This window comes from Heptranchias perlo, chromosome 16 (assembly GCF_035084215.1).
Source record: "Heptranchias perlo isolate sHepPer1 chromosome 16, sHepPer1.hap1, whole genome shotgun sequence".
Lineage (NCBI taxonomy): Eukaryota > Metazoa > Chordata > Chondrichthyes > Hexanchiformes > Hexanchidae > Heptranchias > Heptranchias perlo.
The window spans coordinates 48,562,763-48,580,489 of record NC_090340.1 but is presented as its reverse complement, the minus strand read 5'-3'; the positions used below and the strand labels follow the sequence as shown (position 1 = coordinate 48,580,489).

General features: G+C 42.6%; 1 protein-coding gene across 1 annotated transcript in view; it reads right to left on the bottom strand.

The window, feature by feature from the left end:
- The window catches only part of pkd1l2a (polycystic kidney disease 1 like 2a), a 129,575-nt gene that overhangs the window by 23,698 nt on the left and 88,150 nt on the right, over positions 1-17,727 (bottom strand). The window contains exons 31-36 of the mRNA XM_067997584.1: positions 17,176-17,404; positions 15,835-16,066; positions 11,110-11,206; positions 10,126-10,266; positions 6,664-6,849; positions 4,907-5,234 (exon numbers count right to left, since the gene is read on the bottom strand). Coding sequence (XP_067853685.1) covers positions 4,907-5,234; positions 6,664-6,849; positions 10,126-10,266; positions 11,110-11,206; positions 15,835-16,066; positions 17,176-17,404 — 1,213 coding nt within the window. The remainder of the gene's footprint in view (positions 1-4,906; positions 5,235-6,663; positions 6,850-10,125; positions 10,267-11,109; positions 11,207-15,834; positions 16,067-17,175; positions 17,405-17,727) is intronic.

The following is a 17,727-nucleotide window of genomic DNA, read 5'->3' as shown; positions in this document are numbered from 1 at the left end:
GAACTCACTGCCTGAAAGGGTGTTAGAGGCAGAAACCCTCATCACATTTAAAAAGTACTTGGATATGCACTTGAAGTGCCGTAACCTACAAGGCTACGGGCCAAGAGCTGGAAAGTGGGATTAGGCTGGATAGCTCTTTTTCAGCCCGCACAGATGCAATGGGCCAAATGGCCTTCTTCTGTGCCGTAAATTTCTATGATTCTATGATTCAGGCCCTCCGAGAAGCATTTTTCCTTTATTCAGTATCTCCCCACCGCATTTTAACCTATATTTTCAGAGTGGCTATTTTGATTAAGAAAAGTAACCATTCTTCATTATAGCTGTAATAACACTAAGTGTAAAGACGGTAACGTCACTCAGTAATATCTGGGTTCACATCTCAGATTGTGATCTCAGTATCAGAATTCAACGCTAGCACTGCAGACTGGAGCTCGAACAAGCCGTAACGTTGAGCACAAAGATGGTCGTCACCACCTGCAATTCTCTGCAGTGGTAAGGCTGCAATTTTAGCTGTGCTGCCTTGAGGAGAAATCGGCCCGGAATTTCCTCAACTCCATTCATGCCAAAATTACGCGAAAATTCACACCAGTTTCTATGCCGATCTTGCCGACGGGAACTTGTGTCCAAATCTCCTGCGGGGCTCGTTTGTCTACGCCAGAATGTAAAAACCAGCATAATGCAAGCATGAATGCAATGCCACCAATAGGGGTAATAGCAAGTGGGCTGCTTTTTAAGAAAGGAGAGAGAGGGAAACCGGGGAATTATAGACCAGTTAGCCTAACATCTGTTGTGGGGAAAATGCTGAAGTCTATAATTAAGGATAGGGTGACTAAACACCTCGAGAATTTTCAGTTAATCAGAGAGAGCCAGCATGGATTTGTGAAAGGTAGGTCGTGCCTGACAAACCTGATTGAATTTTTTGAAGAGGTGACTAAAGTAGTGGAAAGGGGAATATCAATGGATGTTATTTATATGGACTTCCAGAAGGCATTTGATAAGGTCCCACATAAGAGACTGTTAGCGAAGATAGAGCCCATGGAATCGAGGGAAAAGTACGGACTTGGTTAGGAAGTTGGCTGAGCGAAAGGCGACAGAGAGTAGGGATAATGGGAAGGTACTCACAATGGCAGGATGTGACTAGTGGAGTCCCGCAGGGATCTGTCTTGGGGCCTCAATTATTCACAATATTTATTAACGACTTAGATGAAGGCATAGAAAGTCTCATATCTAAGTTTGCCGATGACACAAAGATTGGTGGCATTGTAAGCAGTATAGATGAAAACATAAAATTACAAAGCGATATTGATAGATTAGGTGAATGGGCAAAACTGTGGCAAATGGAATTCAATGTAGACAAATGTGAGGTCATCCACTTTGGATCAAAAAAGGATAGAACAGGGTACTTTCTAAATGGTAAAAAGTTAAAAACAGTGGATGTCCAAAGGGACTCAGGGGTTCAGGTACATAGATCGTTGAAGTGTCATGAACAGGTGCAGAAAATAATCAAGAAGGCAAATGGAACGTTGGCCTTTATATCTAGAGGACTAGAGTACAAGGGGGCAGAAGTTATGCTGCAGCTATACAAAATCCTGGTTAGACCGCACCTGGAGTACTGTGAGCAGTTCTGAGCACCGCACCTTCGGAAGGACATATTGGCCTTGGAGGGAGTGCAGCGTAGGTTTACTAGAATGATACCCGGACTTCAAGGGTTAAGTTACGATGCGAGATTACACAAATTAGGGTTGTATTCTCTAGAGTTTTGAAGGTTAAGGGGTGATCTGATCGAAGTTTATAAAATATTAAGGGGAACAGATAGGGTGGATAGAGAGAAACTATTTCCGCTGGTTGGGGATTTTAGGAGTGGGGGGCACAGTCTAAAAATTAGAGCCAGACCTTTCAGGAGCGAGATTAGAAAACATTTCTACATACAAAGGGTTGTAGAAGTTTGGAACTCTCTTCCGCAAACGGCAATTGATACTATCTCAATTGCTAAATTTAAATCTGAGATAGATAGCTTTTTGGCAACCAAAGGTATTAAGGGATATGGGCCAAAGGCAGGTATATGGAGCTAGATCACAGATCAGCCATGATCTTATTAAATGGCGGAGCAGGCAGGAGGGGCTGAATGGCCTACTCCTGTTCCTATGTTCCTATGTCCTGCCATGGCACCTCACTCTCAGAGCCTCTTAACTTTACTGCTTCTCTTCCTCTTCCATTATTATACAGAACAATCCATTCCAGCTGCTTAGTCCTTCTGAATCTATGCGAGGGGTGTCGGGGGTGGGGGGGGGTCTGAAAAATTTCAGGTACACTGAGACTGACAGCACCTTGGTTAAGTATAGTGCAGGTCTCAGTAAGAATTTTGAAAAAACACAATAAAATCCCTATGAAACTCCGGAAATCTCAGTTAGGCCGATATCGGGTGATTCTGGGCCATGCTGCACCTAAATTTTGGCGTGTAAATCTAGGCTAATTCATTACTGGCATAAATGCAGCAAGCTCGTGTGAGCTGGTCTTTTGCATGGGGCGGGGCTATGTAAATGAGCAGGAGACATATTTCAGAAGCAGCACAAATGATTGAGGAAATTCATGTGTACCGTTGTTTCAGCTTAAAACTGGCGCAAATGCGAATTTTCTTGCAAAAAAACAGTGCAATGCCTCTCTGCCATAGTTATGCCTAAAAGTTTCTGGAAATTCTGGGCCATCATGTAAAAAGCAGCCATCGACCATAGATAAAAATGAGAAAAATCAGGAGGAGGAACACTCTGGAATGATCTTTCATCTCGACTAGCAGCTTGTTATTGTTGGAGAACTAGATACAAAAATGCTTTTGATGAAAATTTATTGTAAACCTTTAGCAACATGCTCCACTGATGGGTCAGTGAGGTTATCCAAGGAGCAGCTAAGTTATATAGACCAGGAAAATTCAGGTGCAATGCCCAGACTGTACTGTGTTAGCTGAGCTCAGTGCAGCAGCGATATGGTACAACAATTAGTGCTAGCGCATTTGGGTTTAGTAAGGGGGAAATGAACCAGGGTTCCTTCTCCTGACTGCTACTGTCCTTGCATATGGTGGAGTTATATATGTGAGGACAGGATTAAGCTCAGCTTTGATTCTCCTCACAATAGAGCAGCCTGCCAATTGTCACTGTCAACACTCATACACGGATGACTCTTACACTTACATGTCCAAGCGACTTCTGGTATTCCCTCACTTGGAAGCAAACTTGCCTCAATTAGAAGTTTGTGTGTTCAAGCACCACTCTAGGACTTGAGCACATAATCTAGCCTGACACCTGTTAGCAGAGGTGTCATCATTTGGATGAGATGTTAAACCATCTGACTGTTTAAGTGGAATAAAAGATCCCAAAGCACTATTCAAAGAAAAGTAGGGAGTTCTCCCAGTGCCCTGATCAACATTCCTCCCTCAAACCAATAAAAACAAATTACTTGGCCATTCATTTCATGTTTCTTGTGAGATATTGCTGTTCACAATTTGGTTGCCATATGCAAAAGTAATTGATGAGATGTGAATCACTTTGGAACATCCCTAGGATTGGATAAGGTGCAATATAATGCAAGTTCTTTCTTTATTCAGTAAAGAGTTAACACCTTCAGGAGAAGGGAGGGGAGAAAATGGATGGTCAAAGGAGGAAAGAAAAACATGCCTTAATAACATTAATAACTAATATCTCCACTTAATAAAATACAGAAAGGAAAAAAAAAACCTCTGTTTTAAAAACAGGCTTTTGGTGTCTGCTTTACATTTTAACTTTTTTTTAAACAACTCATTCAAAAAACAGGCGGTCTGGGAAATTGGACAGGTGATGAGACTACCGAAGAATTTACATTGCTGCTATCTCCCTTATAGGGAATAGTGCATGATACGGAGAGACCAACGTATAGTGTGGCTTCCTCCTCACATATTACATAGAAATTACAACACAGAAACATGCCGTGTGACCCAACCATTCCGTGTTGGTGTTTGCCCTCTACGGGAGCAAACATCCTAAACACATGCGTCCTCCTTTCCTTCAACCACCTATCTAACCTATTCTTAAATGTTGACATGGTCTCTGCTTCAGTTACTAACTCCAGTTGTGCATTCCACAGCCTCACAACCCTCTGTGTAAAAAGGTCTTGCTCTCTGGTCTAAATCGTTTACACTTGATGCTGTATCCTGCCCAGTCGTAAAGCATGCAAAGGCAGGGCATTTAAAAAAGGCTTTCCATTTGAATAAACCAGGTTCAATCATCAAATATACAGAGAGTACCATTTTGCATATGTTGAATAGGACCCATATCATGCACATACAGAAACTCTTAAAAATCCAACATTGGAAAATTAAGTTTTCCTGTGTGATTTTCATTTCTCAAAAATTGCTGAGTGTCCATCTTTAAAATCAGACTGTCCTGGTTCAGTACATGACTGGTGGTCACTCTACCAACAGAGAGTGAGGGGAGGAATTAATAAATATAAGAAAATAATAAAAATACAATTCTGTAACACTAATCTAAGGAAAATGTGATTTGCAGAGGGAGATACAACTTGTGCTAGGGGACAGCTGTGGGTGTTGCAGAGTGAGTAAAGTTCAGAATGTCTAATATTTCACTAAATTGAATGAAGCAATGGTTCCTATACCATTTATAAGGTGCCTTATCATTTAGCTCTTTTCAAGGAGAGCCCAAGTTTCCCCAGACTTTCCTCATAATCCTTTGATACTTGACGGTATTTCAATGCTTCCTCTTAAAGTTCCGTCCTGTTCCAGGAGACAGTCGGAACAAGCTTCTGAACACAGTGAAATGTTAAAATTCTTGCAGTTATTTGGTATGATGTATAAACATGTTGCACAGAGTAAAGGAAATGGCACCTGAAGAGTTAAAAGCAGCCGACTAAAATCAGTTACCTGTAAGCATACTGTGCATCCGTACCCAACTCTGCAATGTAGCCACCTCCTCTGTACATGGCAAGTTTCCCCCAGATGGGATAACTACGCAATTCTGTTTGGCTCTGGTATTGCCAGACGTGATCAAGGTCTGAGGAATTCTGAGATGCAGTCACATTCCAGTGGAGACCATAATCAGTCAGGTCTTCATTATCCAAGGAGTACTGAGCATGGCATTCTTTTATAGAACTCCTCAGTTTTGTTGGTATGCGACAAATATCGTTCTTTACTCTCAGTTGTCGAATGCGTGCAGATCCAACCAGCTTAGAATTGCCATCAGTGACAAAGCCTGAAATTTAAAACAAATATTTTATCTGTTTACCAGTTAATCTTATCGCTTCTTCCCAAACAAAATAGGTTTAATACACCTTTCATGAATAGCCTGTTTGTCTCCTCACAGCCTGCTTCAGTTTGGGGGGAATGCCTCGATTTTAAAATTCTCATCCTTGTTTTCAAATCCCTCCATGGCCTTGCCCCTCCCTATCTCTGTAACCTCCTCCAGCCCTACAACCCTCCGAGATCTCTGCGCTTCTCCAATACTTGCCTCTTGCACATCCCCGATTTTAATCACTCCACCATTGGCGGCCGTGCCTTCAGCTGCCTAGGCCCTAAGCGCTGGAATTCCATCCCTAAACTTCTCCACCCCTCTACCTCTCTCTCCTCCTTTAAGACCCTCTTTAAAACCCACCTCTTTGACCAAGCTTTTGGTCACGTGTCCTAACATCTCCTTATGTGGTTCGGTGTCAAATTCTGTTTGAAAACACTTCTGTGAAGCGCCTGGGGACGTTTTACTACATTAAAGGCGCTATATAAATGCAAGCTGTTGTTGTACATTAATTAGCTGATGTACAGTTAACACCTACCTCACACAACAACACTTTAAAAAAATGCTTCAGACTCTAACTTAAACAGTGCTGGTGATTAAATCACATTCCTGATTAAAAGTAAGTGCATGTGAACAAAAACCTGATGAGAGAAACTTTCAGAAGCATCAGAACTGAGAGGAGTAGGGACAGCTAATACTGTAACTACCTCAGTCAAAACAATAGATCAGAGTTTTCCAATTAGTTGTGGAGCCAGGTTACTTTGAATTTTAAGTTGTGATTCATTAACAATTACAAGAATCAGCATATTTGAATATTGCAGCTTTACCATTAGGGGCAGTGTCTCTACTTAGGGAATGATGGCCACAGGCAGAAAGGCAGCTCAGTTGGTACTAATTGGCAGTCTTACAACATCAACTTGCATTTATATAGCGCCTTTAACATAGTAAAACATCCCAAGACGTTTAACATGAGCATTATCAAACAAAATTGACCCAGAGATGTGATGTGTTTAGGTGGTAAAAGAAGTAGAACAATTCATATTTATTCAGTAAAGGGCATAGTAGTAGGTGTTCTTGTGAGGTTGGGCCTTGCTATACCTGACTCAGGATTGCTTGATGCTGACACTGGATTAAAAAAGTGGAAAAATGTTCCAATTCCAACAAAGACATCCTTCATCACCACAAAAGAAAAATTGTTAGTTAAAAAGGTCACATGTCTATTTTTAGCTGCGGATTTGGCCATAATCATTATTAATGGAATTCGATCATGTGATGCCATGAGGTATAATTCAGGCATTGAGAGTTTTAATAACTTTAGTCTTTCTGTTCACCACAGGCAGCAAAAAAGACACTGATGTTTCTATATTTTGCAAAATGTTACAGTTTGCCTCACCTGGGTAGAAGCCAAATAAATTTGAGATTAGAGTACTGTTTGCCCATTTGAAGAAATCACTGTAACCCAAGATGTCATCGAAACCACTGGTGAAGCTATTTTCAATAGCTTTGTTTAGATAGTAGGAATTTGGATCACGCTGTCCATAAGCAACCAACAGCAACATCCACAGAAATCCCAAATAGGCTACAAGAAACAAAATCTAATATCAAAACAGTAAAAATGTGCCATTGAGCTATTGTTGTAGTAAAACACCACAGATAATTGAGATTTATTAAAACATCAATTAATCTAATCAGGAGTTGTAGAAATACAATGTATAAATATGGCCATCTACTTAATACTCCTCAGTTTGATTATTGTCTATATTGGATTCTAGTACATTTGCATCATATATTATATTCTCTTGATGATGCATAGTTAATAAACCAGCAACAACTGGAAATATTAAACAGAACATATTCCTATTTCAGAAAGTAAAGCATACAATATGGCAATATATAAATTGATTAATTTGTATCTGTGTATACCTTTGTCAAAGGATAAAATGCAGAGAAATATTATGACAATATAACAGCAACATAATCGTCAACACCTTGCCTGAGTACACTGCTAATGTTGGAGGAGAAGTTCAATAGCGTTATGCCCATTTTACGGGTGCAAAATGAGCACAACAATGATGAGTTTAGTAGTGCGATGGTCCGCATCTGATCTGCACATGTATTTGGATGACTGCTAAATTCGTCAGGTCCTTTATTTAGGTGACTCTGGTGGTTACCTAAAACAGGCGTTAGGCCGCTTGAATATGTTAATGAGGAATCCTTGGAGAAATCAGTCAGCAGTGAGTGGAGCAGATGCCGGGCCTGCTCCACTTAGGCTTTCAGGAGTTCTCTGTAGCCTAACTAACTTTAAGGTGGAGCCAGGAGGAACAGGAGTGTTATACTAAGACGATGGGTAGGTGGGTTTGGTCTATCAAAATGCAATGGGCTTGTTGCGCCTAATAGTAATTTCCTGTTCCTCAAATTTCTATTATCTTAAGTATGGCACAAAACGAGTCAATGCAATGGCTGAGTCATAAGATGAACAGAGCTCATTCAAAACTTCTGCATCCCTGCTTCAATCTGGATACGTCGAGGGCATCCTGAAACCCATCGTACAGGGAACCCCCAGCTTCTGTCGCGACACTATAGACTTCCTACAAAAACTCAGCACCCACAGACCAGTTGAACCAGGAACACTTCTCACCACGATGGACGTCTCGGCACTCTACACCGGTATCCCCCACGATGACGGCATTGCTGCAACAGCATCAATACTCAACACCAACAACAGCCAATCTCCAGACGCCATCCTACAACTCATCTGCTTCATCCTGGATCACAATGTCTTCACTTTCGATAACCAGTTCTTTACCCAAACACACGGAACAGCCATGGGGACCAAATTCGTACCCCAATACGCCAACATTTTCATGCACAAGTTCGAGCACGACTTCTTCACTGCACAGGACCTCCAACCAACGCTATACACCAGATACATCAACGACATTTTCTTCCTATGGACCCACGGCGAAGAATCAATGAAGAGACTACACGATAATATCAACAAGTTCCATCCCACCATCAAGCTCACCATAGACTACTCCTCAGAATCGGTTTCTTTCTTGGACACACGAATCTCCATCAAAGACGGGCACCTCAGCACCTCACTCTACCGCAAGCCCACGGACAACCTCACGATGCTCCACTTTTCCAGCTTCCACCCTAACCACGTCAAAGAGGCCATCCCCTATGGACAGGCCCTGCGAATACACAGGATCTGCTCAGACGAGGAGGAACGCGATGGACGCTGAAAGACACCCTCGTAAGAACGGGATATGACGCTCGACTCGTCGATCGACAGTTCCGACGGGCCACAGCGAAAAATCGCATAGACCTCCTCAGAAGACTAACACGGGACGCAACCAACAGAGTACCCTTCGTCGTCCAGTACTTCCCTGGAGCGGAAAAACTACGCCATGTTCTCCGCAGCCTTCAACATGTCATCGATGACGACAAACACCTCGCTAAGGCCATCCCCACACCTCCACTACTCGCCTTCAAACAGCCACCCAACCTCAAACAGATCATCGTTCGCAGCAAATTACCCAGCTTTCAGGAGAACAGCGTCCACGACACCACACAACCCTGCCACGGCAACCTCTGCAAGACATGCCAGATCATCGACACAGATACCAACATCACACGAGAGGACACCACCCACCAGGTACATGGTTTATACTCCTGTGACTCGGCCAACGTTGTCTACCTCATGCGTTGCAGGAAAGGATGCCCCAGAGCATGGTACATTGGCGAGACCATGCAGACACTGCGACAATGGATGAATGGACACCGCGCAACAATCGCCAGACAGGAGGGTTCCCTCCCAGTCGGGGAACACTTCAGCAGTCAAGGACATTCAGCCACCGATCTTCGGGTAAGCGTTCTCCAAGGCGGCCTTCGAGACACACGACAACGCAAAATCGTCGAGCAGAAATTGATAGCTAAGTTCCGCACCCATGAGGACGGCCTCAACTGGGATCTTGGGTTCATGTCACGCTACACGTAACCCCACCAGCGAAAAAAAGTTATCTGTTTTTAACACAACGGGTCATTCTCTGTCTTTCTCTTCCTTTCGGATGTTTCTCTCTCTCTCTCTCTCTGTCTTTTGTTCTGGCCGTTTGTATATTCGGTGGTCCTGTATGTAACATCTCTCTGTCTGAACACTTTGATTACCTTGACAACGGGCAGTTGGAAAGATTATCTGTAATCACCAGGTATTGTTCTCTGACTATAAATGCGGTAACATTCAAGGAATCCCACACTTCACCTGACGAAGGAGAAAGCCTCCGAAAGCTTGTGATTTTCAAATAAAACTGTTGGACTATAACCTGGTGTTGTAAGATTCCTTACATTTGTCAATCCACATTAAGATCATGTCATCTCCACCTGTTTAATTCTATGATCAGATTGAACATTCACTATGACAAGAATCTTCACTTGATAAAAAGAAATCTTGATAGAGCTGCTATTAACATTACAAACTGGGAATTAATGAATAACTTTTTAGCTTAATGGTACTATGCATTTTGACTGACTATTTAGGAGTATAAGAAAAGTAGTATTTTTTTACCTTGCTTATTTAAATCTTAATGATTTTTATTTCACAATTCTCCTTTCCATGGATTCTACTCTCCAAAAAGCTGCAATTCAGTGAGGTACAGGAGTCAAGCAAGTCACAGACTTCTACACATCTTGGATTCCAGTGCCACTCTGGGCTCTATTGACAGAAAGTTCACTTATCTCAGAGCAGTGCATTCTGTCATTATTTCCCTTTTCTTGTTGCTGTCGTCTGAACCTTAACACTTCAGAGAAAATTGAGAGGGTAGAACAAATAGCACTCGAGAGATTACCAAGAGCTTACCAAGTATTTCCCTGATCAAACCAAATGCTCTCTGCTCTCTAATGGAATTCTTCTTCATGTGCTCCACTTCGTTTCGAGGTGGCGGTTGATAGATATTGCTGCTGCTATCCCTACGGATTGCTAGCAGAGCGTTGGGCTCTCCTACAGAAAAACATAAATCATGAAAATGTAGATTTGAAGACATGTCTTTCTTCTTTGTGAAGCCTTTTATCTTCTTCTAATACCTTCCTACCTCTGCCCTGTCCGAAATCAGCTCCACAGATTTAAGCCACAGACTCGACCATACCCATTATCAATGTAACTCTACATTTGTTAGGAGGAAGGACACTTTGTTCTCCTTCCCCTCTAAAACAAAGTACTCTACTGTTGTGAAACAGTCCATCAAACAGCCCAGTTTAGGATGGGTTAAATATACCCAAATGGCATAAGAAGGGTGCTAGAATCAGAAGTACATATTTTCTTTCTTTCGCTGATTTTACTAAAAAAGTATAGAAGGTCACATTGACCATTGAGACTTAGGTGTGAGTGTTTCTCTGAACGATATAGCTCCATTAAGTACTGGAATTACAATCTGAAAACATATATGGCACTCGTTGTGTCTGAGACTTTTAAGTCTTGATTTTGTAAGGCTTATTTGAACAGGTCAGGTCACAGAATTAGTCATTCACCATTTTACATAGCCGAGCTCATGGTGATGGCTGGCTGGGGGCGGGGGGGGGGGGGGGAGGATAAGTATTTGCCTATTTTTTAATGAGGTTTCACCTGATCCACAGCACAGCCTCTCCTGCATGCCCTAAGTCTTTGCCACAAAACGAGGCACAGCTTCCCTCCCCCCTCGGGCCTGTAGGCCGATTTTTATGATTGGATCCCTGTGCTGGAAATGTAGCCTGGTAAAATTGGCTCTTTAGTATCAATGATCATAGGCAAGAGTTCAAACGGGAAAGAGAAAAAGACCCAGCAACACATTTAGATTGGAGAAGTCACCTGGAGTCGATAATGAGCTGTCAAGTGGGCCTTCCCCATCATCTTCCTGTTCCACTTTCTTCAAAACCAGAGCAAAGAAAGCAGCAAAACCTAACACCTGAAAAGGCAAAAAAAAGTATAGAAAAAATATCATTCGTAAGTATACACGAATCACGTTTATTCCTGTCTACTGATTATTTCCAGCTACAAATTTCTGTTGAACTTTTTGCTTGGATTAAGTGTTGTAATGTGTTCACAATTCTAATTATGTTCAGTTGTGCTCTACAGATCTTAGAGTTGGTAAATCTTCCTTAAATATGCAGAAAATTAAGATTAAAAATATTTTACCAATTTCTCTGGGCTAGGTGAACCAGTTGGGATTTTTTTCATGCAAGGCTGTACAGTGATAATATTTCAATAGTAATCAGGCTTTCTTCATACATTTATATAGCTACCTCATTATTTAATATGGGGTTAAGTGAGTTCAATTTGGATTTTGAATTAATTTTATCCAAACTGACTCTAGTCCGTTGAATTTGAGCCCATACCTCAAGCATTCAACACAAGGAGCCAAAGCTCAGGCACAAATCAAAACGTGCCTCAGCTAATTTTTTATAAGCTGTTGCCAATTGAGCTGAGTAAAGTTTAGTTGTGGCCTGTTCTGACGAAGGGTCATCGACCTGAAGTGTTAACTCTGTTTCTTTCTTCACAGATGCTGCCTGACTTGCTGAGTATTTCTGTTTTTATTTCTGACTTCTGGCATCTGCAGTGTTTTGCTTTTGATTTTGTTGTGGCTTTACCTAGATTAAATGGTTTGGTCCCTGATAAACGGCGAGTTATATATAGCCTGTGGAAGGAACAAGCGTGACAGGTTTTTCTCACTGCATGCTTCCTCCTATGCTTAATAGAAGTCTTCTGTGTACTGATGATCTCATAGAGCCAAAGGTGTGGTACACTTGAAGAGACCAGAACTAGCTGCGCCACTAGCCAAGCTGTTCCAGTACAGCTACAACACTGGCATCTACCCGACAATGTGCAAAATTGCCCAGGTATGTCCTGTCCACAAAAAGCAGGACAAATCCAATCCGGCCAATTACCGCCCCATCAGTCTACTCTCAATCATCAGCAAAGTGATGGAAGGTGTCGTCGACAGTGCTATCAAGCGGCACTTACTCACCAATAACCTGCTCACCGATGCTCAGTTTGGGTTCCGCCAGGACCACTCGGCTCCAGACCTCATTACAGCCTTGGTCCAAACATGGACAAAAGAGCTGAATTCCAGAGGTGAGGTGAGAGTGACTGCCCTTGACATCAAGGCAGCATTTGACCGAGTGTGGCACCAAGGAGCCCTAGTAAAATTGAAGTCAATGGGAATCAGGGGGAAAACTCTCCAGTGGCTGGAGTCATACCTAGCACAAAGGAAGATGGTAGTGGTTGTTGGAGGCCAATCATCTCAGCCCCAGGGCATTGCTGCAGGAGTTCCTCAGGGCAGTGTCCTCGGCCCAACCATCTTCAGCTGCTTCATTAATGACCTTCCCTCCATCATAAGGTCAGAAATGGGGATGTTCGCTGATGACTGCACAGTGTTCAGTTCCATTCGCAACCCCTCAGATAATGAAGCAGTCCGAGCCCGCATGCAGCAAGAGCTGGACAACATCCAGGCTTGGGCTCATAAGTGGCAAGTAACATTCGCGCCAGATAAGTGCCAGGCAATGACCATCTCCAACAAGAGAGAGTCTAACCACCTCCCCTTGACATTCAACGGCATTATCATCGCCGAATCCCCAACCATCAACATCCTGGGGGTCACCATTGACCAGAAACTGAACTGGACCAGCCATATAAATACTGTGGCTACGAGAGCAGGTCAGAGGGTGGGTATTCTGCGGCGAGTGACTCACCTCCTGACTCCCCAAAGCCTTTCCACCATCTACAAGGCACAAGTCAGGAGTGTGATGGAATCCTCTCCACTTGCCTGGATGAGTGCAGCTCCAACAACACTCAAGAAGCTCGACACCATCCAAGATAAAGCAGCCCGCTTGATTGGCACCCCATCCACCACCCTAAACATTCACTCCCTTCACCACCGGCGCACTGTGGCTGCAGTGTGCACCATCCACAGGATGCACTGCAGCAACTCGCCAAGGCTTCTTCGACAGCACCTCCCAAACCCGCGACCTCTACCACCTAGAAGGACAAGAGCAGCAGGCGCATGGGAACAACACCACCTGCACGTTCCCCTCCAAGTCACACACCATCCCGACTTGGAAATATATCGCCGTTCCTTCATTGTCGCTGGGTCAAAATCCTGGAACTCCCTTCCTAACAGCACTGTGGGAGAACCGTCACCACACGGACTGCAGCGGTTCAAGAAGGCGGCTCACCACCACCTTCTCGAGGGCAATTAGGGATGGGCAATAAATGCTGGCCTCGCCAGCGACGCCCACATCCCGTGAACGAATAAAAAAAAACTCTATATTGTGTTTTTTTTCTCCTGGACCAAAAGTCCATTCTTTGTTCTGGGACTTCTATTTAATATGTTTTACGTGTTTCATTCAAGTTTTAAGATTTAAAAAAAATCTGCATTCTTTACTTCTGAAAGATGATTTTGTTGTTGAACGATGTCGACAGGAGATTTTTGATAAAATACTGAAAGATGCCTGGTTAATGTGAGTTATTCTTATACTTTTCCAAGGTAGGACCATATTAAAAAGTTAATGTAATTGTGGCCAATCAACATGCAACCTTTTACCTCACAAAAGTAATTTATAAATCATAGGCCCCGATATTTATGTGGCGGCGGGGAGGGAGTGGGGGTGCATGTTTGTGGGGGGGTGGGGGGAGGACAGCCAATCGCGGGGCGGTTGGCAGATTGTGGCAGAAGATTTGCTTGAGGGGCCGGGAGGAACACTGCCGCTCCTCCTGGCCCACAAGCAGTGCCGGAAAAGGACTTATCTGCTGGATCCGTCCCCTCCCTTAAGCTGCTGGGTTTCCCGAGCCCCGTTAAATTCAAATGGCACCCAAAATTTGAGGAACGGAGCCTCTTATATATTATAATCATGGACCCTCCTCTCCAGAACAGGTTACTTGGAGGCCCCCAAACCCACCGCGGTTAAACCGGAAGTAGACGCGGTGGGTTGTGGTCGAGTTTCACACATTTACCGATTTAACCCTCCCCCCCCCCCACCCCCGTAATGGGGGTTTAAAATTCCCTCCATAGAAATTTTACTGCATGAAACGCCATATAGCCCATTGTGCCTATGCCAGCTCTCTGAAAGAGCAATCCACTTAATCCCATTCCCCATCCCCATACTCTTTTTTTTTCCTTTTAAAATATTTACATAATTTCCTATTTAAAAGCCACTATGGATACTACTGTTTCTGGCAGGCATTCTGTGTCCTATCAATCCTCTGAATAAAACAAATCGACTGACCTATGCATTTGTTCTTTTTTTGATAATCTTCAATTTATGCCCTCTAGTTACTAGGCTCACCTACATTACAACAGCGACTACACTTCAAAGGTACTTTATTGGCTGCAAAGCGCTTTGGGACATCCAGAGGTTGTGAAAGCCACTAATTAAATGCTTTCTTTCTTTCACCAACTAGTTGAAATAATGGGGGTAATTTTCAACTTCGATGGGGGAAGAAAACTGGGGATAGTGGATCGGCCATCCGTTATACACCCCGCCTGATGTTTCTTTCCAATGAGTGGGGTGTATAATGGGCAGCCAATATACTGTGGCCAGTTTTGCGCTCCCCATCAAAGTTGAAAATTAGTCCCTGGTTTTCCCTATTTACCATCTCAAACTAATTTGACAATAGCTGGCTGTATTAAGTACTAATTCTGATAATTTTACATGGATTTTCCATAAATACAGCTTTCAAATGAAGTCTTTACAAGGATACACAGTCAGATATTTTATTCTATCCACTGCTGCTTTTCAAATGACTGTTTACATGCATATTCAAAGCATATTTGTGCACAAGTGGAGCAATTTGAATGGGAAACAAATTTAGGACTGAAATTCTTCGAAAATTTCAGTGAGTCATTGTGAGTAAAAGCAAGGAATGTGGGTACTCATCGACCTTTTTGCTAAACCTATTAACAGAATGAATATCACCACTTCACTCCAATATTTTATTTTTGCACATGTATGTAAGAACATAAGAAATAGGAGCAGGAGTAGGCTATACGGCCCCTCAAGCCTGCTCTGCCATTCAATGAGATCATGGCTGATCTTCTACCTCAACTCCACTTTCCCAACCTATCCCCATATCCCTTGATTCCCTTAGTGTCCAAAAATCTATCAATTTCAATCTTGAATATAGTCAACGACTGAGCCTCTAGGCTAGGGAATTTCAAAGATTAGTGAACTTTTTTGGTGGGGTGGAAATATAGAACAATCCTGGAGATTCATGAATAGTTGACCCTCTATAATCACTAATACAAAAGAAAGCAAATGTACCTGCAAATCATGCCCAGTAATTTACCCTAACCACGGTAACTCAGCCAGATACTTGGAAAAATGCTTGTTTAGAGAATAACACTGAGGTTTGGATATCAAAACACTAAGAAAGATTTCCACTGAAAGAGTAGATTGAATTAAAACTGGTTTCAAGAAACAGACAGCTGTTGTCCACCTCTTCATAAAGGCATCTGGCTACAGGCGTCACTTCATTATCATTACATTTTATGATGTAATTAGATTCAAGTACGCACCTTTAACAATGTCCCTACATTACCTTTAAAGGTTGTGTAATCAGAACACTTTCAAAGAAAGAGATTGCCATGGAGATGAGCCATTTGATAGAACGGTCTTTGCCATAGTGTAATCCATAGAGCATGGTAAAGAAGGCAGATACACCACTGGTGGCTGCAACCAAAACCCATCCAATGAAGACAAACCACCAGGGTAATCCTTTAGAACAATGTCCCTTTTTGCTATCTCCAGAAATACTAGGGGTAGGAGAGAACCTGCAGAAGTAACAATCAGAGGTTATAGTTTTATACATATATTTAGACAGCCTCTAAAGCTAGGGCCACTATAATCTTTCCCATGACTTTCCTATACAATCAATTTCTACTCTGAGAATATTAAAGAAAAATATTGCATTAGAAAAATATTAAAATAAATGTATTCATATTTTTCCGTTTCTCGTCTTAAGGCCTCCCATACATAGTAGGCTTTGACTAGTGCTGCTCTGGAATTAGCTGCTAAAAGGTATGTGGGAGCAGCTTGAGACAATTTACCCTCCAAGGTTTCCCTCCCTGGAGGCATATGTTTAGCTCATACTTGTTGGTTGTCAAAGTGGCAAAACCATGAACCGAACCATAGTACACGAAGATCTGTGGGAAGGGTACTATGCATTATTTGGGATAGAGTGGTTTGGAACTTCAATGTGCTCCCTATGAAAGTAATCTTGATTTCATAGAATCATAGAAAATTTACAGCACAGAAGGAGGCCATTTGGCCCATCAGGTCAGCGCCAGCTGAGAAACGAGCCACCCAGCCTAATCCCACTTTCCTGCATTTGGTCCGTAGCCCTGCAGGTCACGGCTCTTCAGTTGCACATCCAGGTATTTTTTAAATGAGTTGAGGGTTTCTGCCTCTACCACCCTTTCAGGCAGTGAGTTCCAGACCCCCACCACCCTCTGGGTGAAAATTTTTTTCCTAATTTCTGCTCTAATCCTTCTACCAATCACTTTAAATCTATGCCCCCTGGTTATTGACCCCTCCGCTAAAGGAAATGGGTCCTTCCTATCCAATCTATCTAGGCCCCTCATAATTTTGTACACCTCAATCAAATCACCCCTCAGCCTCCTCTGTTCCGAGGAAAACAACCCCTGCCTATCCAATCTGTCATCAGAGCTAAAATCCTCCAGTCCTGGCAACATCCTCTGTATCTATTTTCAGTCACTATTTTAACTTTCAAAGATTTGTTATAAGCAATAATCCTACACAGATGTATACGGGTTCAAGTCTCACCTGGGGGTAATCTCACAAAACTACATTAAAAACATTACAATATATTATTAAAGTGTTACTGCACTGTCCTTTTCTGGGAGATATAAGTAGTGCTTACCTTTCTGAAACAGAACTGGAGCAGAGGATAGCATTTTCTAGAAGGTCCTTCATGTGTTGGACCTGATGGACAGCTTGAGTGTAGCTCTGTGGATTTTGGAACTTGCTTGATCCCAGAAAGTCCAGCTCTTTCTCCACGTGCTGGAGCTGCAGGTACAGATAGCGATTATAATCACTGCGCCTCTGTTTGTCATTCACAGTCTTCTCAGAGTCGGAGCCCGTGGTGTGTTCTGAAAGTAAGAAGAGAGTATTAGTAACTATGGATGATGCAAAAACATCAATATTTTCAAAAATTAAGAAAGGAAAGTGAACTTAGTCTATTTTACCATAGACCACTCTCTAGAAAAAGGCTGCCAGTAGTTTAACTGGCATGGTTTGCACTGTGTCCATGCACTGGGAATTAAGTTATTTTTGTACAGTTAGATCCAGACTGTTGTAATATTTGTAACATGATGGGTATCAATCCTGACTGGTTCCCTAATGGGCAGGTCTGCCAGTGGTTGGGCAAGATTAAAAAAAAACTGCTTGTAACTAAAAGCCTTTGAGAATTAGC